Source organism: Sapajus apella, unplaced genomic scaffold (genome assembly GCF_009761245.1).
Source record: "Sapajus apella isolate SASKATOON/1434 unplaced genomic scaffold, GSC_monkey_1.0 scaffold42, whole genome shotgun sequence".
Classification (NCBI taxonomy): Eukaryota; Metazoa; Chordata; class Mammalia; order Primates; family Cebidae; genus Sapajus; species Sapajus apella.
The window spans coordinates 12,998,029-13,020,661 of NW_022436982.1; the positions used below are offsets into that span (position 1 = coordinate 12,998,029).

A 22,633-nucleotide genomic window follows, 5' to 3' on the forward strand; every position below is an offset into this window, starting at 1 on the left:
CAAAAAGCCTTGGGACACAAAATAAACCCCCAAAATGGATAAAAATGAAGTACAGGGGGCAATGGAGATCCTAAATGTAGTATAGCAACTTCAAAAGTTGAGATTGTAAGTTTTCAGAGTACAGTGTCTTAAATGATCATAACAAATACGGGACTGCTAAAGGGCAGAGAGCAGAGAAAAGGGGACTGAAGGAGAGAAGCAAAAATTCTAAGTGTTAAAATATTAAGACCTCCATTTAAAATTTTCCTATTATAAGTTTGGATATAGCACTCAACTTTCCATGGTCTCCAAATGTTTTCTTTAAAAGAAAAAAAAAATTAAAGAAGTTAAGATAATTGTTTTCTTTTTAAGCAACAAACCTTTTATTTTTTATTTCTCTATACATTTCATACAGACTTATGCGTACTGAATGGTATTCTATTACACAAACATAACACAGTCAGTTATTATTTCAATAATTAAAAACCATACTTTAAAACATACTTGCAGGGTGACAAAGTGAATGCTAATGAAAGGTAAGTTCCTGCTGTCCTTTTAAAGTTAAACATAAGACCAAACTACAACTTCTGACTGCAAAGAGTCATTGTGTAGTATATAAAAAGCTCAGCATGGAAATAGATTCAACAAATGTACAAAAAGAGTTTTCATGCCCAGGAAGAACTGAAGCCACCAAAAAAAAAAAAAAAAAAAGCCCCAACTACAAGTAACATAGAATGCTGTCCAAAAAGACCAACAAATTCATTCTCTAATGCATAGCAAATTAAATTTAATAAATTCTTCTACAAGGTTAGACAGGCAATCCACCTTTAAAAGTCCCACAAACAAAACATAAGAACAACAAAAGAGGTTCCAGAGTGTAATAAATACTGAATCCACAGTAGGCGACAGAAGCCTTACTGTACACAGCTGAGAAAACCTGCCATCAGACAATAGATCACATTTCCATATTAAATTATATTTACCACGCTAAAAAATGCTTAAACAAAATGCACGATTTCTATTGGCCATTTTTATATCACACTAACTCCCTAAAACCTTCCAAACCTGCTGAGTCCCATTGAAAATCATTCCCACCCCATGGTGCTCCAAAGGAGCCCCTAGACAAAGGGTTATGATGGTGAGAGAGGGCAGGGACAACTATCTTCCACCATGATTTCAGAAAGTAAATAAATAAAAGGGGATAGAATAGCCAAAACATAACCTTGGCACAGGGTGTTTCCGGGGAAATCACTGCCGTGACAAATGGCCTAAAATGAACTCTTCTAGCGGTCAAGAATCCCCAGGAAAGGCTGCCCCCGCCCCCTTATCTATTGCTCAATTGTACAATGCTTGGCTTTGAAAATATAACACCCTCTTGGAGCTGGGCTAGATGAAAGAGCTTTTCTTCATGATCTTGCAACGCCTATTAATTTTTGCTACACCAGACTCACAGCTGATTAGGAAAACACAGGACTAGCACTGCCTCACATTCCCATTTCAAGACTTTAGGAGACAAAACGTTAAGTTAATGATCTCTCTTTTCCAATACAACGTATTGATTTTAATTTCAGCACATCCTATGTTTCTTTTCCAACCCTGGACAATTTGTTTAGACTGAACATTCTTTTTCTTCTTGAAACATCAGCAGCAATGTTACTTGATTCCTATGCAGTTAGCGAATTATCTTTCAGAAATATTATGACTCATTCACCCCACATGGAGCAGAGGTTGAGAAATCAGTCAATGGCTGACAGTAAAATTTAAATTGTTCCTGAAGTATACTCACACTTTTATCACAATTAGTAAGGCAATATGATACAAATGCAAAACCACAAGAATTATAGTCAAATGAAATGATATCTCCAAATCTCCATGTTACCACATATTTCCATGTTAATTTGGGTATGTTACTTAGACTTTCTAAACCCATTAGTAAATATCACCTACATTACAAAATTATTATGAACTTTAATATAGGATATAATGTACACCAAATCCCAAACATGGTCCATGGCATGAAAAAAAGGTAGCTTTTATAGTTTCATTTTACTGAAGTAGAATAACATACTGTAAAAAGAACAGATCTTAATTATACAGTTTGATAAATCCTGACAAGTATATAAATACAGGTATAAAGGTATAATTACCACCTCAATTAAAATAGAGACCAAGGAAATACAATGTGAGCTGCATGTATCCTTTTAAATTTTCTAGTCACCATATCTAAAAGTAAAAAAGGTAAACTTATTTTAAATATATTTTGACACAATACATCCAAAAATTCTCACTTCAATATGCAATCAATTTTTAAAACATTATCAATTAGGTTTTACTTTTTCATACTAAGGTTATATATTTTACATGCATAGCACAACACAGTTGGGATTAGCCATAGTTCAAGTGATCACTAGCCATTAGGTGGCTAATAGCTATTATACTGGATGGTGCAAATACAAACCACAGTCCAGAAAATTTCCTTCTGTCCCTTTCTATCTAACTCCCTACTCCCACCCAAGATAACCACTACTCTGATTACTATCTGCATAGATTAGTTTTGCCTATTCCTGAAGTTCATAAGGAAGAAATCACGTAGTATACGGACTCTTTTGTGTTTGGTTTCTTTGATTGAACATGTTTTCAGGATATATCTGTGTTGTCCCAAGTAGCAGTGGTCCATTCCTTTTTACTGCTAGCAGTATTCTACTATACAAATATACAACAATTTGTTTACCCATTGACCATATGATGGATATTCAAAGTTTTCTTTTTTCTTCAACTTCCTATCATTTTACTTTAAGTTCTGGGATACATGTGCAGAACGTGCAGGTTTGTTACATAGGTATACACGTACCATGGTGGTTTGCTGCACCCATCAACCCGTCATCTATGTTAGGTATTTCTCCTAATGCTATCCCTCCCCTAGCCCCCCACCCCCATACAGGCCCTACTGTGTGATGTTCCAAGGTATACATGCAGGATGGGCAGGTTTGTTATGTAAGTAAATGTGTGCCATGCTTGCTCCACAGATCAACCCATCACCTTAGTATTAAGCCCAACATACATTAGCTATTCTTCCATATGCTCTCCCTGCCCCGCCCCCACAACAGGCCCCAGTGTGTGTTGCTCCCCTCTAAGTGTCCATGTGTTCTCATTGTTCAGCTCCCACTTATAAGCGAGAACATGCAGTGTTTGGTTTTTTGTTCCTGCGTTAGTTTACTAAGGATAATGGCTTCCAGTTCCATCCACGACCCTGCAAAGGACATGCTCTTGTTCCTTTTTACGGCCGCACAGTATTCCTGAATAAAGAAAGTCGAGTTGTTTTCAAATATGCTATCCTTAACAAAGCTGAAATGAACATTCCGTACAAGTCTTTTACCTGATCATGTTTTCATTTACTTGGGTAAGTAACTAGAAGTGGAAATGCTGGGTCATCAGGTAGATTTATGTTCATATTTATAAGAAACTGCACAATGCTTTTCCACAGTAGTTGTATATTTTACATTCCTGCCAACAATATATGAGATATCCAATTACTTCATATATTCTCCAATATTTAGTATTGTCATTGATTCAGTGGTGTACACATTTCCCAATGGCCAGTGATGCTGACATTTTTCTACACGTTTGCTGGTCATTCATACAACTTTTTTTTTGAAGAGCAGTTTGGGAAGTTGGAGAGTTGTTACAAAGACAAATTGACATCACATGTAAGCTATTTGTAATGATAAAATAAATAACACACTTCCAAGGACTACTTGGGTTAGGCAGATGATATAAATCTACAAGCCTAAAGAACTGCACCAAATTAGAAAACACACTCATCTAAAGGAAACTTCTAACTGCCACTTAGCACCAAGTGGTCACTGCCATGAAGAAAAGCAGGCCAGGTACTAGGAGAGCTTCCTGTCTTATCAAGAGAAGATAGATATTTATATGTTTATCTTTAGTTAATATTGGAATTAATTTTAAAAATATTAATCCTATAATAATCAAAGAATATAAGCAATTTTAAACTTTTATGTATATAAATGTTAGTGGTTTTTATACTAGGACAAACATCCTTATTATAATAAACATTAAACCATTAAGGACTGCTATGAGTTACTCCTGAAAGATGGTACCTATTGCTCAACATCACTAATCATGAGGGAAGCTCAAATTAAAACCACTATGAGGTATCACCTCACACCCTTTAGGACAACTATTATCAAAAACCTAAGAGATAATAAATGTTGCCAAAGGTATGGAAAAAGGGAACCCTATTCCACTATTGATGGGAATGCAGATTGGAACAGCCATTATGGAAAACAGTACAGAAGTTCCTAAAGAAACTAAAAATAAAACTACCATATGACCTAACCATCCCTCTTCTGGGTATATACACAAAGGAGCATATGCAACTTTGTAAAGACATTTGCATTCCCACGTTCATTAGTCACTATCTCATAAAGATACCATGGCCTTATAAAGTCACCTGCACTCTCATGTTTATTAAAGCATTATTCACAATGGCCAAAATATGGAAACAATCTAAGTGTTCACTTATGAATGAATGGATAAAGAAAATGTAATATATATTAACAATGGAATATTATTAAAAATGGAGGTACTGCCATTTGCCACACCATGAATGAAACTAGAGGGCATTATACTAAGTGAAATAAGCCAGACATAGAAAGAAAACTATTGCAATTATCTAACTTATATGTAGAATCTTTTTTTAAAAATGAAATATACAGAAATAGAAGATAAACCAGTGATTACCAGGGGTAGGATAGAGAGTAGGGTTATGGTAAGGAAATGGGGAGATATAGGTTAAAGAATACAGAGTAGAATATATGTAGCATGAACAAGTCTAGAACTCTAATGTACAAAATAAGGACTAAAGTTAATAAAATTGTGTTGCATTAGGGATATATGTTAAGCAGATTTCTTAAATAAGTGGGTTTGAGTTGTTCTTATCATAAAAAGTTAACTATATGAGATGATAGATACATTAATTTGTTCAACTACAGTAACCATTTACTACCTATATGTATCCCATAACGTCATACTGCAAACCATAAATATATACAATAAATTTTTTTTAAAAGATGGCACCTATTAAAACAAGGGCTCACATTCTGCCAAGGGTAGATAGTGAAATCGTTTTGAGCAGCAAGGCAATAATACCTCAGAGAAAGTTAGAAGAAACAACTAACCAGAGAAGGTCCTCTTTCCTGATAACCCTCCTTTAGGGAAGAGTATAAACAACTGTATTCTTGTTTTTAAATGATTATCCACATCATCTACATTTTAGTTTTGAATGAGACTGAAGGTTACAGAGAGAGTAGAACAATGATTGTCAGAGGCTGGGAGGGTAGTAGAGGACTGGCAGAAAGGCAGGGATGGTTAGTGGGTACAAACAAAAAATAGAATGAGTAAGATCAAGTATTTCATAGCACAATTGAGTGACTATCATCAATAACTCAATTGTACATTTCAAAATAACTTAAAGAGTGTAATTAGATTGTAACTCAAAGGATAAATGCTTGAGAGGATGGATACCCCATTCTCCATGATGTACTTATTTCATGTTGCATGCCTGTATCCAAACATCTTATGTACCCTCATAAATATACACACTTCCTATATACCCACAAAAATAAAAAATGAATGAAGTTAACAGCTAATAAAGCTTCAGTGGCAATGCCTACCCAGGAGGATCTGCCTTATTTGGGGAGAACAGAAGAAAAGCGTATGTTGGAGAGAACGTAAAACGTACTGCTACTTTGGAAAACAGTCTGGCATGCCTCAAAACAGTTAAACAGAGAATTAATGTATGATCCAGCAATTCCACCCTTAGATATATACCAAAAAAGGATGGAACATATGCCTACACAAAAGCTTGTACATGAAGGTTCATAGCACCATTGTTCATAATAGCCAAAAAAATGGAAAGAAGCCAAATGTTCGTCAACTGATACATCCATATAATACAATATTACTCAACCCTAAAAAGGCACCATAAAAAGTATTAATACATGTAGCCACAAGAATGAACCTTGTAAACACTATGCCACTTGAAAAGTCAAACATAAAAGGCAATATACTGTATGACTCCATACAAAGTGTCCAGAATAGGCATATCTATGCAGACAGAAATTAGATTAATAGTTCACTAAGGCTGGGAGGCATAGGAGGATTGGGGTTCAATCCTTAAGGGATGTGGGTTTCTTTTTGAGGTAATGAAAAATGTTCTAAAATTGATTTTAGTAAGGTTTTCAAAACTCTATTCAAAAAGTCACTAAATTATGCACTATAGATAGGTGAATTGTATATTTATGAATTATATCTCAATATCACAGAATATATTTTTAAAAAGAAACATATAGGTGAGCTATTGAGCCTCTTCCCTCTAGTTCCTAATCTTTCCCTCTGCTACCTGAGGATGCTGCTCGAGTTCTGAAATGTTCTGTTGATATGTCTTCTATCGCTCCTCTGAATGATTTCTATATTTTAAATACAGGTAGTATACTTAACACCATGTCTCCTCTACCAGACTGTAAGCTCCTAGAAGGTCAAAAATGTCTCATAAATCTTTAAATGCAAAGATCCTTGTACAGCCTGGCTCAAGTTTTTAATATTTTTATTTTAAGATTAACACACTTTGTGTCCTACCCACAGAAATCTTTACCTCATGTTTGTTGTTGCAACAGACAGGGTTTGAAGGGAAAGCTGTGCTAACTTGTTTTCCCTTGCTCTCCTCACCATCTCTGCTTACCAAAGAATGAATAAATGAAAACTGGGCTGAACACTGCTGAAAGGTTGCCAGCCCTTATATCTAAACAACTTCTGGAATAGACAGTAATCTTTACAAGATTATGATATAAAGAGGATCCCTCGTATACTTAACAACCATAAACTCACATACCTCTAGAACAACGCAACGACAACTTCGTCCTCTTTTATAAGAAAAAGGTGTCCAGAAAAAGCAAAGAATAATTGCTTTAAAGCTTTAAATAAGATCCCTAGTCAATAAGATCAATTTCAAAAACGTCCTTTAGAAGTACTCATAGGCCAGGCATGAGATCATCATGGCTATAATCTCAGCACTTTGGGAGGCCAAGGTGAGAGGACCGCTTGAGCCAAGGAGTTTAAGACAACCAGCCTGATCAACATACTGAGATCCTGTCTCTACAAAAAATAAGTTAGCCAGATATGATGGCATGCACCTGTAGTCCCAGCTACTCAGGAGTCTTAGGTGGGAGGATCCCCTGCACCCAGAGATAGAGGCTGCTGGGGACCATGACCACACCACCGCACTCCAGCTTGGGTGTCAGAGCAAGACCCCATCTCAATAAATAGATAAATAAGAGAGAAAAATGGGAAGCAAATTAAACATACAATCAAAATGCATCATTTGATACTTATATTTTCATTCAATGAAAGTAAGCCATTAAAATATGTCACCACCTAAGAAAATCTTTCCAGCAAAATGTAAACTAAGTAGAGAACACAGAAACTCTGTGAAATAATGTGTAAAGAAAATACAATGAAAAGGGATATGAAAACAGATTTGTGAGAGAATAATGAGTGATATTTTTTTCATTACCAAAAATAAATGTGATGCTTTAAGGACCTAACATCTTTGGAAATGGGATAAAAACACTTCAACACACCTTTAAAATGTAATATGCAATCAGTAAAACACTAAAAATTAATATACTTTAGCTCAAAACATCTTTTTCATTAAGATCTTTAGGCAAAGCCTTAATAATCCAAAACCTTATACATTAAGCAATAGCAAAGAAAAAGGAGAAGGGTAGAACAAAAGCCCAAATATTATTCCCAAAAAAAGATTTCTCGAATAGCACATGACAAGATCAACTGAACACCATCACAACCACCAAAAACACATAATGACAACAAGTGAATTTTAGCTTAATAAAAACTGTAGTAAGACAGACTTGGGTTTGAGTCTTGACTACTAAGTTTTAGTTGTATAAACTTGGGCAATTATTCAACTTTTGTCAATCTCTCAGAAGAAAGCAGTACCTGTTGCAATTGGATTTTCCAATTGTAAGAATTAAATAATAAATATAGTGACTGTAGTATATAATGTTAACTTCATAGAAAGTACTCAGTAAATCAAGAGATACTTACTACTGCTGCTACAAATATTATCAAATCATCTCTAGCAGTTTTCCAGCTGAAAGCAGTGTGCTAATTTCACATAAAAACAAGGAACATGTTGTATGTGAACAAAGTAGGAAAGAAGAGCATAATGTTCATCTGATCTCTCCTATGGTTTGACAAGCTCCCTCTGTAGTGAAAGGCACACAAACTAAGCTCATGTTTTCTAGTATCACTTACTTAGAGGAATCAGGAGAGAATTCTTTTACTCATTCCTATAGAAATGAAATGTAACCTGGCTAATCAGGGAAGTTAAAAGCAATAAAGAAGAAAATATTCAAAAGATCTTAATAGCCATTTCTCCAAAAAGGTAACAGAAGTGGCCAAAAATAACAGGAAAAGATGCTCAATATTATTAGTCACTGCGGAAATGCAAATGAAAACTACATGGGATATCACTTCTCACTCATTAGGATGACCATAGTTTTTTTTTAAAAAAAGGTAATAACAAGGTTTTGTATTAACATCACTGATCATTAGAGAAATGCATATCAAAACCACAATGATATACCATCTCATGCCAGTCAGAATGGCGATTATTAAAAAGACAGATACTGGTCAAGTTGTGTAGAAACCGGAACACTTTTACACTGTTGGTGGAAATGTAAATTAGTCCAACCATTGTGGAAGACGGTGTGGCAATTTCTCAAAGATCTAGAACCAGAAATACCATCTGACGCAGCAATTTCATTACTGAGTATATACCTAGAGGAATATAAATCTTTCTATTACAAAGACACATGTGCACATATTCACAATAGAAAACAAACAGAATCAACCCCAAATGCCCATCAGTGATAGACCAGATAAAGAAAATGTGGTACATATACACTGGAATACTATGCAGCCATAAAAAGGAATGAGATCATGTCTTTTGCAGGGACATGGATGGAGCTGGAAGACATTATCCTCAACAAAGTAACACAGGAACAGAAAACCAAACACAGCACGTTCTCAATTATAAGTGGGAGCTGAACAATGAGAACACATGGATACAGGGTGGGGAACAACACACCCCGGGAACTGTCAAGGGATGGGGTGGGGAGAGGGAGAGCATTAGAGAAAACAGCTACGGCATTTTGGGCCTAATACTTAGGTGATGGTTTGACAGTTGCAGCAAACCACCATGGCAAACATCTACCTATGTAACACACCTGCACATCATGCACATGTACCCCAGAGCTTAAAATGAAAATCAAAATTGTAAAATATAAATAAAATTACTTACTTTAAAAAAGAAAGCGTTGGTGAGGATGTGGAGAAATTTGAATCTTCCTACACTGCTGGTACAAATGTAAAATGGCACAGCCACTTTGGAAAATAGTCTGGCAGTTCCTCAAATGGTTAAATATGGTTACCATACGACCCACCAATCCCACTTCTAGAGATTTGCCTCCCAAAATGAAAGCATGTATCCCTGCAAACACTTGTACACAAATGTTCATAGCAGCAATAATCAAAATAGCCAAAAATAGAAACAATCTCAATGTCCATCAATTTCTAAATATATATTCTACCACTTATATTTGAGATTTACAACATAATGTCATGGAATACATAGAGAGAGTAAAATGGCTATGATAGTGGAGCAAACTAATATATCTATCATCTTACACAGTTACCATTTTTGTGACCATAGTATCTAAAATCTGCCTTTTTTTTTGTTTTGTTTCAGACAGGGTCTTCCTCTGTCATCCAGGCTGGAATGCAGTGGTGCAAACATGGCTCACTGCAGCCTCAATCTTCCTACCTCAGCCTCTCAAGTGCTGGGATGACAGGTGCATGCCACCATGCAATTTTTCATTTACCGACCCTATTCAATCCAATCTCTAGGAATGAATGGTTCTTTCTCAATCTTTTAGCAAACAATAATTTCTGTTAGCTATAAAAGTATCACTGGCCCACAACAATTTCTTTACCTCACCTGCTTCTAAAGCTCTCTAATCACAAAATTAAGAAGCAAATATATTCTACAGTTCTCCTATAGGCATAACTTTCCCTTTTGTCATAAAAAAAAATAAGTAAGAACAAAGAAAAACCTGAAGTCTGGTTTTCTTTCATCTCTAGAGAATGCCTACATGACTGGGTGTTTCAAGACTCCCTTCTAGAAAGAACTGTAAAGTAGGACTTGCTTCACTTTTCCAAGAAAAAAAAAATCTCTGGGAATGAATACTCAGATTTTCAGTTATTTGAATCTAATCTTACATTCTTGTACAGACTCTGCCCTTTCAAAGAATTTCTTCAAAATTACTCAAAGCAATTTAAAAATGCCTACCTCAGCTTGACAGAGTGCATGAAGACCTTGTAATACCAATGCTGCTGGAGTAGCTTGATCAGGCTTGGTGCATTCATTCAATACCTGAGAAATAGCTGCTAACATATCTGCACCATGCTGATATGGCCTAAAAGAAATGAAAGTTTAAAAGCAAAATTAACGATGAAGAGAAATTATCACTCCCAGGTCTTCTGCCTAAACGAAAAGCATCCATCATTTTCTATACCCTTGTGCCACTAAATGGTAAGCCTCAAATACTAACACCATGTCTTGTGTTTCTTCAAAAATGTGCATCATGATCATTTTATAATTTTATGCTCATTTTTATATAGAAATATCCCAAAATGACACTTTTTAACAAATTTCATTCAACCTAAATCACAAATCCTATTGTCTAAAATGAGAAAAACTCAAGGCTATAATAACGGTAAAAATAACTAATTTACCTAATTGAGATTATCAATAAAGATAGAGCTATTCACTTGCTGGGCGCGTTGGCTCAAGCCTGTAATCCCAGCACTTTGGGAGGCCGAGGCGGGTGGATCACGAGGTCAACAGATCGAGACCATCCTGGTCAACATGGTGAAACCCCGTCCCTACTAAAAATACAAAAAATTAGCTGGGCATGGTGGCACGTGCCTGTAATCCCGGCTACTCGGGATGCTGAGGCAGGAGAATTGCCTGAACCCAGGAGGCGGAGGTTGCAGTGAGCCGAGATCGCGCCATTGCACTCCAGCATGGGTAACAAGAGTGAAACTCCATCTCAAAAAAAAAAAGATAGAGCTATTCTTGCCTGATGGTATCAGATACTCATTACAAAAGCAGGAATTTGAGAAAAGAAGATGATTTGTGGTAGTAGCGATAGTAACTGGGGGGGTTACACCTATCACAATAAAGATAATGATAAAAATGATAAAAATGATAAAAACTGTAACTGACTGAGCTCCTATCTCATCCCAGGCACTATGCTAAATTCATTCACTCATTCTCCTCCCCTTCCTCTCCTTTTTAATCCACATATATTGTGCTACCCCCAGAATATCATTAATTTCATAGCTATGCAAGTCTGTTCCTTGAATTCCTTATTACTTTTCAATAATACTTTTCTTTAATTAACAAAATGTAAATTGATGAAACTGCCTGTCAGAATTCTATTCAGTATCCCACAGATCTGGAGGCAGGAACCCTAAAGAACTGAGTAGGTTATCAGTAGACTGAACTGGTCTGATATTCAGTCTATCCTGAGCCTCAGCTTTAATTATATAAAATAAGAATGTTAGACAGTAATTTTCATCTCTGAAATTTTTTCCATGCCAATAGGTCAATAAAATTCAAACTCCCTATTCTTGGGCTATACACATGTAACTTTTTTTTTTTTTTTCCCGGTAACTTTGACACCAAGGTCATTTTTGTTTTGCTAAAAGATGGCAGCTTAGAAAAGAGGTAAAATTGCTGGGCTTAGCTTCTATATATTCTGATCCAATCTTTACTTGAAACTGGAATCATCCATGTTATCAACAACTAGGCCAACCCACTGCACAACTTCCAAAAGTAGCAATCACATTGTTGTCATTAACAAAAATGTGAATGATGCTACCAAGAATTTAATACAGTGGCCTAATCAACAAAAGAAACTGCAGGACTACAACTATTTCAAATGCATCAAGTCTATTTCCTCTGTAAACATTTTTGCCTTACCCCATGCAAGAAAAAAAATCGATATGGAAGAGCTTGATTTGTGTTTTTCAGTCTTGTCACCTCCACCCTATTTATTAATCCACAATCTAGAACAGCAGTCATCTTCCTAATTTCTTCATGTTTTCCTTAAAGTTTATAGCATACATGAACATTCATCATCATTTCCTTCCTTGTTATAATTACAAATACTTCCATACAGTAAGTCACAAGTAAAATCTCCCTATTAAAACTACTTATCTCCCTAAACAATGGGAGACTGTAAGAAAGAACAGTTTATGACTACAGTCTACTGCTTAGTTTTCAGAGATTCATATACAGAAAAATGGAAAACATCACATTTTACTGCCACATTAAATTATTAAGAAAAGGATATAAATATCCTACAAACCTAGATACAAGACTAGACCCAAAAAGGAAAGACATACTTCTCAAAGCTATTGTTTAATATTATTAAATTTTATAATCAGAAAATTTAAGTTGAAAAGTTATTCGTATACACATATCTTCTGCCTATCTTTTCTGGCCTCTTGCTTGCAATTAAAAATAAACAAATACAAAATAATATATCATGATATCCATTCCCAAGAGTTAATGACATCATACCTCTGCTTACATATATCTCTAATTGAGGCTGCTTTTGCAATCAGTTTCTCCCATTGGACTTCCTTGCCCACCGAAAGAGAAGGTACATCAGACATGGCCATGGAACGCTGCAGTTCAGGATAGACACGGTCCTACGAAGGCAATTTTACAAAAAAGGTAATTTCCCAATTTGAGTTGAATAATCATTATCTTCCTTTTATGTCCCATTTTCACCTCCAAATCCTCCATTTGCATTGCAAATTATAATGTAGTTCTTCTAATCAGCAGAGAAGTCGGCTGTTGTGATTACTGGGGATTTTCTTATAGATCAATGTACTGCTGATTTCATAAAACAAGAAGAAAGTGGCTAGATCTCACCCTAATTACAAAGGCTCTAATCACTTATAACTATATTTCCATTACTTTCTCAAACAAATTGTAAGACAAATTTCAGAAATAAAGAAATAAAATTTTATATTCTCAATTTCTCTGAAAGTCAATCACAACTAACTGTATTACAAATGCATCACAATAAATCAAAAATTTTTCAATGCAATCATTGATGCCACTCATTAATACCACTAAACAAGAGCACTGCCACATGTGACATCATTATTTTCCTTCAGTGAAAGGAATATATTTAATACTCATGAAAGTATGAATCTGAAATTACCTGCTTTTCCCACAAAGATGTCAGCAAGCGCAAAGTGACAGCTCTTAGTCGTGGGGTGGTTCCAAGCAGTTGTATTACTCGTAGAATCTGTCCTACACACACCTAGAAAATATTGAAGGAACTCTAGCTGCATAAACGTAAATGCAGACAACCTCGAGGTTACCAAAAGCATTTTTAAACCCCTTGTTATAAAATGAAGACTGAGAAGATAACTTGCTTCAATGTTACCCACCTTCTTAGAGGATGAAAAATAGTGTTGGAAGGGTTAGATAGCAATACTGGGGACAAAAGGACCTAATCTCAGGAACAGCCTAAGTAAAAACTTGGATATTAACTTAAAAGAATTAATTCTTAAATATTGTAATAAATACTTTTGTCTTTAGATATTACCCCCTGGCTCAACAAGAGAAATTGTGATTATGGCAAAATTTGGGGCTCAAAATCTCATCATATCAAAAAGAATTCAATGTATTATTGATGACTCACTCTTTTTCCCCCACTAAATTAATTAACATACTAACCTTGTGAACACCAAGCTTAGGTAAAGTATACAATATATCATTATATAACATAGGTTCCAGTGGTCTTCCTAATTTGAACATCAAAACTGGAATCAGATTTGGCACCTAAAATGAATTTTTTTAATATATTAATTATGTTCCACAGAAAATTGAAGTAAAAACAGTAGGAAAATATATATTAATTATGCCTTTTTACCAAAAAGTAATATATAATGGAATATTTACCTCTTTTTTCCAGAGGAGTAATATGAATATGAATAAATTGGAAGACTTATATCAGTTAGCTATCACTTGCTAATGATAATTTCTACTATCACTAGTATTCTACCATTTTTATAATTAGCTGCTGAACACAAATCAAAAAGTGTTTATCCTGAACAACTATGACATAATTTCTGATAAATACAATAGTAGTTAAGATACATCCTGCCTTGCCAGGCATGGTGGCTCATACTTGTAATCCCAGCACTTTGGGAGTCCAAAGCAGGAGCACTGCTTCAATCCAGGAGTTCAAGACCAGCCTGGGCAACACAGGAAGACCCTGTCTCTACAAGAAATTTTACAATTAGCTGGGCATAGTATTGCACACCTGAAGCCCCAGCTACTTAGGAGGGTAAGGTGGGAGGATCACTTGACACCAGGAGGTCAACATGGTGTTGAGCCATTATTGAACCACTGCACTCCAGCCTAAATAACAGAGCAAGACTCTGTCTCAAAAAAAATAAAAAGATATATCCTACTTCAAGAAGTTTAAAGTTCTAATGAATAGCCAACACTTAAGATATGTAAACAATAATATTTCACATAATTAAATATTCATTTAGGTTACTCCAATAAGAAGTAAAGTCAGTGCACTACTATAAAGGAGCCAATGGACAAAAATTTCCCTCCAAGTCCTCATTTCAATCTCTATGCATAACACAAAATGAAAAAAGCAATACATTCATGGATCAGAAGATGTAATGTTGTTAAGACATAACTATTTCTCAAATTGATCTTGAAATTAAATGTAATATTTATCAAAATTCCAGCTTGCTTCTTTGCAAAAATTGAGAGGCTGATTATAAATTCATGTGTAAAAGCAAGGAACCCTAAATATCCAAAATAATCCTGAAAAAGAAAAACAAAGTTTGAGGACCCAAACTTGTCACTTCCAAATTTACCACCAAGCTACTGTAATCACAATAGTATGGTACTGGCATAAAATCAGAAAGACAAATCAATGAAATAGAATTCAGGAGTCCAGGAATGAATACTTACATTTATAATCAATTGGTTTTTGACAAGGATGCCCAGAAAAAAACAATGAGGAAAGAAGAGTCTCTTGGAGGAACAGTGCTGAAATTCAACAACTGGATATCCACATGTGAAAGAATCAAGTTGGATCCCTTTCTCATACAACATGTAAAAATTAACTCAAAATGGATTTTAGAACTAAATGTTAAGAGGTAAAACTATAAAATTCTTCAAGAAAATAAAGGGTTGGCTGGGCGCAGCAGCTCATGCCTGTAATCTCAGCACTTTGGGAGGCAGAGGCGGGAGGATCACAAGGTCAGGAGTTTAAGACCAGCCTGACCAATATGGTGAAACACTGTATCTGCTAAAAATACAAAAATTAGCAAGGAGTGGTGGCATGTGCCTGTAGTCCCAGCTACTCTGGTGGCTAAAGCAGAAGAATCGCTTGAACCTGGGAGGTGGAGGTTGCCACGAGCGGAGATCGCACTACTGCACTCCAGCCTGGGTGACAGAGCAAGAAGCCATCTCAAAAGAAAATATAGGATTATGTCTTTGTGACACTGGGTAGTCTTAAAACTGTCTTAGATATGACACCAAAAGCACAAGCCACAAAAGGAAAAATGAATTTCATTAACGTAAAAATGCTTGTCTATCAAAAGACACCATAAATGAAGTGAAAGGACAATGCACAGAATGGGAAAGAATATTTGCAAACCATACAGCTAATAAGGGATTTGTATCTATAATATATAAAGAACTCTTAAAACCCAATAATTTCACAACAAAAAAAAAGGTTTTAAAATAGGCAAAGGATCTGAATACATCTTTTCTCCAAAGATAAACAAATGGCCAATACAGGAAAATATGCGCAATTTCATTAGACATGCTGGAATGCAAATCAAAACCATGAGATACCACCTCACACATGATGCAAAAGCTATCAAAAGATGGACAGTAACAAGTTTTGCCTACTGTTTGAAGAAACTGGAACCCTTGTACACTGCTGGTGGTAATGTAGTTCAGTCCCTTTAGAAAACATTCTGTCAATTTCTTAAATGGTTAAACACAGAATTCCCATATGATCTAGCAATTCTATTCCTAGTTATCTACTTAAGAGAAAACACATATGTCCTCACAAACTCTTATAAATGAATTTTCAGAGCAGCACTATTTGCAATGGCCAAAAAGTGGAAACAACCCAATGCCCATCAACTGATGAATGAATAAACAAATGAAGTATAACCACACAACGGAGTATTAGCCATAAAAATAAATGAAGTACTGACACATACTACAACATGGATGAACCTTGAAAACATTATGCTAAGAGAAAAATAAAAGCAGTCACAAAAGGCCACATGTTGTATAATCTCATTTATATAAGTAGAATGCCCAGAATAGGCAAATCTGTAGAGATAGAAAATAGATTTGTGGTTGTCTAGGATAGGGGAAGTAAGAAGCAGGGGGTGGTCAGGGAGGGAGAAACAGGCAGTGATATCTTATGGGCATGAGGTTTCTTTTTGAGGTAATGTAATATTCCCAAATTGATTGTAGTAATGTTTACAAAACTCTGTGAATATAATAAAAGCCACCACTGAATTGTATACTTCAAATGGATGAACTGTATGAGATATAAATTACATTTTAATGGTTTTTTGAAATTCATTTCAAAATTATTTGGTAAATACCTACTATAAGCAAAGCACTTAACTTGACAGCACAAATTGTAATGCCAAAAAATTTTATTTGCCATATGCTACATTTCAAAAGTTTGGTGTCCAGCAGTCATTCCTCAGTATCTACGGCAATTGGTTCCAGGACAGTCAGGCACACAGATGTGCACATCTCATCCCATGGATAAAAAAATCCAGAGATGCTCAAGCATCTTATATAAAATGGCATAGTATTTGTATATAACCTATGTACATCTTTCCATATACTTTAAATCATTTCTACACTACTTATAATGACTAAAATAATGTAAATGCTATGTAAATAGCTGTTATACTATATTGTTTATTCATATTATCTTTATTGTTAAATTGTTGTTTTTATTTTCTTCCCCAAATATGTTCTGTCTACAGTTGGTTGAATCCACAGATGAAAAGCCAGCTGATACCAAGGGCCCACTGTATGTGTTAATTTTCTCTAACTGTTCTATTCTTAAAAAGCCTCTTCCTTCTAAACTTAGATGACATCTATTTTAATTCAATTTCAAAAAAGAAAAAATATCCTCTTAACTCTACCACCAAGACATTAACAGTTGAACATTAATTCACTAATGACCCTGACCACAATATACCACGACAGCATGTGAAGCTGTGCACGTAAAACTACCATCTCACAACAGACAGCCAAAATGTACGATGTTTTACCAAGTGCAGAGACTTGACTGGAATAGAAATTCTATCACCCTCACCTTGGGCAAATGAAAGAAGACAAATTTTTGAACTGACTTTTCAGTTCCCATTTTAATTAAAAACAAAAGGTTATCTTAAATTGGCTTACACTGATCTCAATGCATTAACTCCTCCTAAAAGATTTCAACCAAGACACACTGACAGATTCTTACTTCTTAGAAGGGCAATGAGTATATTCAGTGACATTTTATAAAACAGTGTATTTAGTTGTGTGACTTTTAAACAAATGTTGTAATTATACTGTCAGGAGAGAAATAAAGTACTATATTTATGTCTAACAGTACACAGTTCCTTTATGAGACTTGGCCTTAAAAAACAGTATGTAAGGGTGTGCCTTTTACTCTGGCTAGTTCAGAAATAAACAAAGTAGGAAATGTTTAAAGCAAATAATCTTTTAGAGTTAATTCAGTTCTCGAGACATAAAGGCCCAAATTAAGTTCCCAACTAAGTGGAAAAAATAAAACAGAGACTCTTTCACCAGGAAAACACAAATATAGATATAAGTCTGTGGAAATATTTTTTGCATAAAGGATGGGCTAATTTTTTGTTATTACTGATTAAATAATTATTTCCTTAGGAATATCTATTTACTTAAGATGTCATTACCAGCTCTTGATCCTCCTGATCTTGAATCTTCTACCTTTCAGGGACAGAAAATAGAATGAATGCTCGGATTTTACCTTAAATATAAAAGAAGCTGGTAAATATCCTGTAATTGACTACTTCAAGTCTGGCTTCCTAAGACTCAATGCTTTCTATTCCCTCCTCTAGAGTTCAAGTTCCTTGATAAACATTAATTTAGAATCATGGGACTGTTATGGGAGCCTCTGTAAGAGTATGACTAGATTTCTCGGCAGAAGCCTTGCCAGCAAGAAGGGAGTGAAATAATACATTCAAAGTGCTGAAAGGAGTGGGCAGGGCTGGGTGGAGTGGTGTTGCCAACCAAGGTACTGGATACTATATCCAGTAAAACTGTAACTATCCTTCAAAAATAAAGAAGTGGTCAGGTACAGTGGCTCATGCCTGTAATCCCAACACTTTGGGAGGCCAAGGCGAGAGGATCACCTGAGGTCAGGAGTTCAAGACCAGTTGGGCCAAAATGGTGAAACTCCATCTATACTACAAGAACAAATAGCATAAAAAAAATTAATTGGGCATGGTGGTGCACATCTGTAATCTCAGCTACTTAGGAGGCTGGGGCAGGCATGAGAATCACTTGAACCAGGAGGCAGAGGTTGTAGCAAGCTGAGGTTGTGCCACGGCACTCCAGCCTGGGCGACAGAGCAAGACTTGGTATCCAAAAAAAAAAAAAAAAAAAAAAAAAAGAAAAGAAGGAGAACTAATGTTATTTCCAGATAAACAAAAGCTGAGAGAGTTCATCACCACTAAACCTGCCTTACAAAAGATACTAAAAGTAGTCTGCAAGGTAAAACTGAAGGACTACAGACAGCAACATGAAAGCATGTAGAAATATAAAGTTTACTGGTAATATATATAAACAAAGAATCCTGTAATACTGTAACAGTGGTGCATGAATCATTTTTAATTCTGTTATGGGGTTTAGAAGGCAAAAATATAAATAACTAAAAAAAACATGTAAATGGATGGACTGTATTAAAAAGGTATAATTTGTGACACTGGTAACAAAAAAAGAGGTAAGAAGTAAAAGAGTAGTTTATGTATGTGAGTGAAGTCTATGTAACTTGCCATCAGCTTAAAATATTGTCAGATATTAAGGTAAATCCCATGGCAACTGCAACACACACACACACACACACACACACACACACACAGAGAACATGCACAAAAGAAAATGAGTAGCTAGGTGAGGTGATTACAACTGTAATCCCAGAACTTTGGGAGGCCAAGGTGGGTGGATCATTTGAGGTCAGGAGTTCAAGACCAGCCTGGCCAAGATGATGAAAATCCCGTCTCTACTAGAAACACAAAAATTAGCCGGGTATTGGTGGTACACACATGTAATCCAAGCTACTTGGGAGGCTGAGGCTGGAGAGTCACTTGAACCTGGGAGGCAGAGGTTCCAGTGAGCCAAGATCATGCCACTGTACTCCAGCCTGGGCAACAGAGCAAGACTTCGTCTCAAGAGAAAAAAAAAAGAAGAAAGAGAAAAAATTAGTGAGGAATCAAAGTGTCACTACTAAATCAATGAAATGTAAAAGAAGTCAGGAAGAAAAGAAACATGGGACCAAAAAAATGCAACACGACAGACAAAAAAACAATTAACAAAACAGCAATAGTAAGTCCTTTCCTACCACTAATTAATTTCCATGTAAATGGATTAAACTGCTCAATCAAAAGACATACAGTGGCTGACTGGATTTTGAAAACCCAAACAAGATCCCACTAGGACATACAACAGCTGAAAGTGAAAGGATATTTAATATAAATGGCAACCAAAAGACAGCAAAGTTGCCCATATCAAAAATCATCACAAGAGAGAAAGAAGGACATTATATAATGATAAAGGGGTTGGTTCCCCAGGACAATATGACAATTATATATACATATCTGTGCAACCAATATCATAGCACCCAAATATATAAAGCAATCCACTGATAGAACCAAAGGGGAAAATAGAAAGCAATACAGTAATGGTAGATTTCAATATCCCATTTTTAACAATAGATAGAACATCCAGACAGAAGATCAATAAGAAAACAAAGGACTTGAACAACGCTATAGACCAAATGGTCCTAACAAACACACAGAACATTCCACCCAGCAGCAACAGCATGTTCTCCCTCAGGTACACACAAAACATTCTCTAGGATAGATCACATGTGAGGTCACAAAGAAAATGTTAAGTAATTTAAGACTGAAATCACACCAAGTATCCTTTCCAACCACAAATTAGAACCATAATATGTCACTTCATACCTCGTGGGGTTAACATTTTCAAAAAAAATAATAAGAAGTATTGTCGAGGATGTGAAGAAATTAGAACATTTGTGCACTGTTGGTGGGAATGTAAAATCGTGTGGCCATCATGGGAAACAGCATGAAGGTTCCTCAAAAAAAATTTTTTTTAATCTACTCTATGATCTATCTCGAGGTTGTTTATTTAAAAGAACTGGAATCAGGACTTTGAAGACATATTCACATTCCCACATTCATTTCCACATTATGCATAATAGTCAAGGGATGGAAACAACCTAAATGTCCACCAGTAGATGAATGGATAAACCCAGTTTGGTATACACATGCAATGGAGCATTACTCAGTCTTTAAAAAGAAAGAAATTCTATCATATACTACAACTTAGCAATGTGTCCTCAAGGCTCATCTAAGTGAAATAAGCCACAGAAGGACAAATACTGCATTATTCCACTTATACAAAGTATCTAAAGTGGTCAAACTCTTAAAGGAGAAAATAGAATGGTGGTTGCCAGACAGTGGGGGAGGGAGAAGTGGGGAGCTACTGTTCAATGAGTAGTTTCAGCCATGCAAAATGAAAAGTTCCAGAGATCTACTGTACAAAAATGTTCATATGGTTAACAATACTGTATAGTACACTTATAATTTTTTAAGGTAGATTTCATGTTGTACCATATACAAAAAATCATAGGATTGTTTTTTAAGAGTCAGAAGAACATCTTACCAACTTCATTTAGTTTAACAACTTTATTTTACCAAAGATGAAACTGAGGCCCAAAGAGATGACAAAGTTAGATCATGGCAAAATGAGGATAGGAGTTCATGTCACAGTTCACTCCTCTATTCTACCTTGGCAGAGTAACAGCAAAGATAGATTCCAAGCTATCCATAACAGAAATAAAGACCCATCATGCAAGTTTTCACCCCATAAATTGGACAAAATATACAGGAAAAAACAAGCAGGAGAGACACAAACCAGCATCTCACTGAAATCACGCACATAAAGAACAGAGTATAAAAATTCAAACCTGGATTCAGAAAAAATATACATGTTGGCAGCTCTTCATGAAGCTGCAGAAAAAAAACAGCCTAATTTTTCAGACAGTTCTATGATGAAAATCCTAAGTAATGCTATCTACTTATAAATTATTAGAAATAAAAAAGGGCTTTGTTACTATTCATCATGGTTAGAAGATGAGACAATATATTATGTTTATAACTATTCCTCTTTTTAAAAAATATGGTAGCTCATACTTTATTACTATATGAGATATATAGTAATAAATTAGTATAAATAGAAAATAAAGTTGTCAGTGGAATGAAATAATTGAAGATATGATCATTCAATGGGAGAGGCGAAACTTCAAAGCAGTATCTGCTTTTAACTTTTCAGAGCCATGTTTTGTAAAACTAGACCTTACTACAAAAGTGTATTCTTAGTTCACATTTTACTCATAGCTTTAGATTTAATAAATGCTGACTCATCTTTGCAAAAGACCTTGTCCTGAGGAAAAATTGACCTAAATTCTATACATACAAATGTGTTTGCCATTTACAAAAGAATGGTAAGATAATAGTGTGTATTAAGTTAAACTAAAAAGATAAAACCAAAAATCTAAGAATGAATATGCTTGAATGATATACACAGAAACATAATTCCTTAATTTTAATACTGAGACTTTTAAAACACCAAAAATGATATAATAAGTGATTTTACCAAAAATGACATAAACAATTAAGCTTTTGAACATTAGTTAATTCTACCTTCCTCAATTACTTGACATTTTTATCTATGGTGTCTGGTTATTATTTAAATCATCCATTGGAAAGAAGTTTATTGGCAGAAGTGCTGAAAAGCTAATTATTGCCTCCACTTGTAAGGTATCTGCAGGCAAGTACGCAACATTGAATAAAAGGTAAACAGTATAATCTTACTCCTCTAAGATTCAAATTATATTTATATACTAACATTGTAAAGAGCAGTCTAGAGTCTTGAAGTTTAATCTTTGAGAGCCAAATAAGGTCAAGGCAAGAAATGTATCTAGAATAGAAAAGGCCCCAACCAAGCAGTCTTTCTATGGTGATTCATCACTCTAGCCTTATTCTAACCCAGCTTGAGCATCTGATCTGTAGTGATTCCTTGAATAACAGCAGCAAGCATTTATTCAAGACGATAACA

General features: G+C 35.2%; 1 protein-coding gene across 8 annotated transcripts in view; it reads right to left on the reverse strand.

Moving 5' to 3' along the window:
* Window positions 1-22,633, reverse strand: part of FOCAD (focadhesin) — a 289,039-nt gene that overhangs the window by 150,510 nt on the left and 115,896 nt on the right. For 7 of the 8 annotated variants that reach the window (XM_032300072.1, XM_032300075.1, XM_032300073.1 and 4 more), the window contains 4 exons: window positions 13,904-14,008; window positions 13,383-13,484; window positions 12,731-12,861; window positions 10,430-10,556 (listed from right to left, as the gene is read on the reverse strand). The exons of the other annotated variant lie outside the window; for it this stretch is intronic. In XM_032300072.1, coding sequence (XP_032155963.1) covers window positions 10,430-10,556; window positions 12,731-12,861; window positions 13,383-13,484; window positions 13,904-14,008 — 465 coding nt within the window. The remainder of the gene's footprint in view (window positions 1-10,429; window positions 10,557-12,730; window positions 12,862-13,382; window positions 13,485-13,903; window positions 14,009-22,633) is intronic. 8 annotated transcript variants of the gene reach the window in all.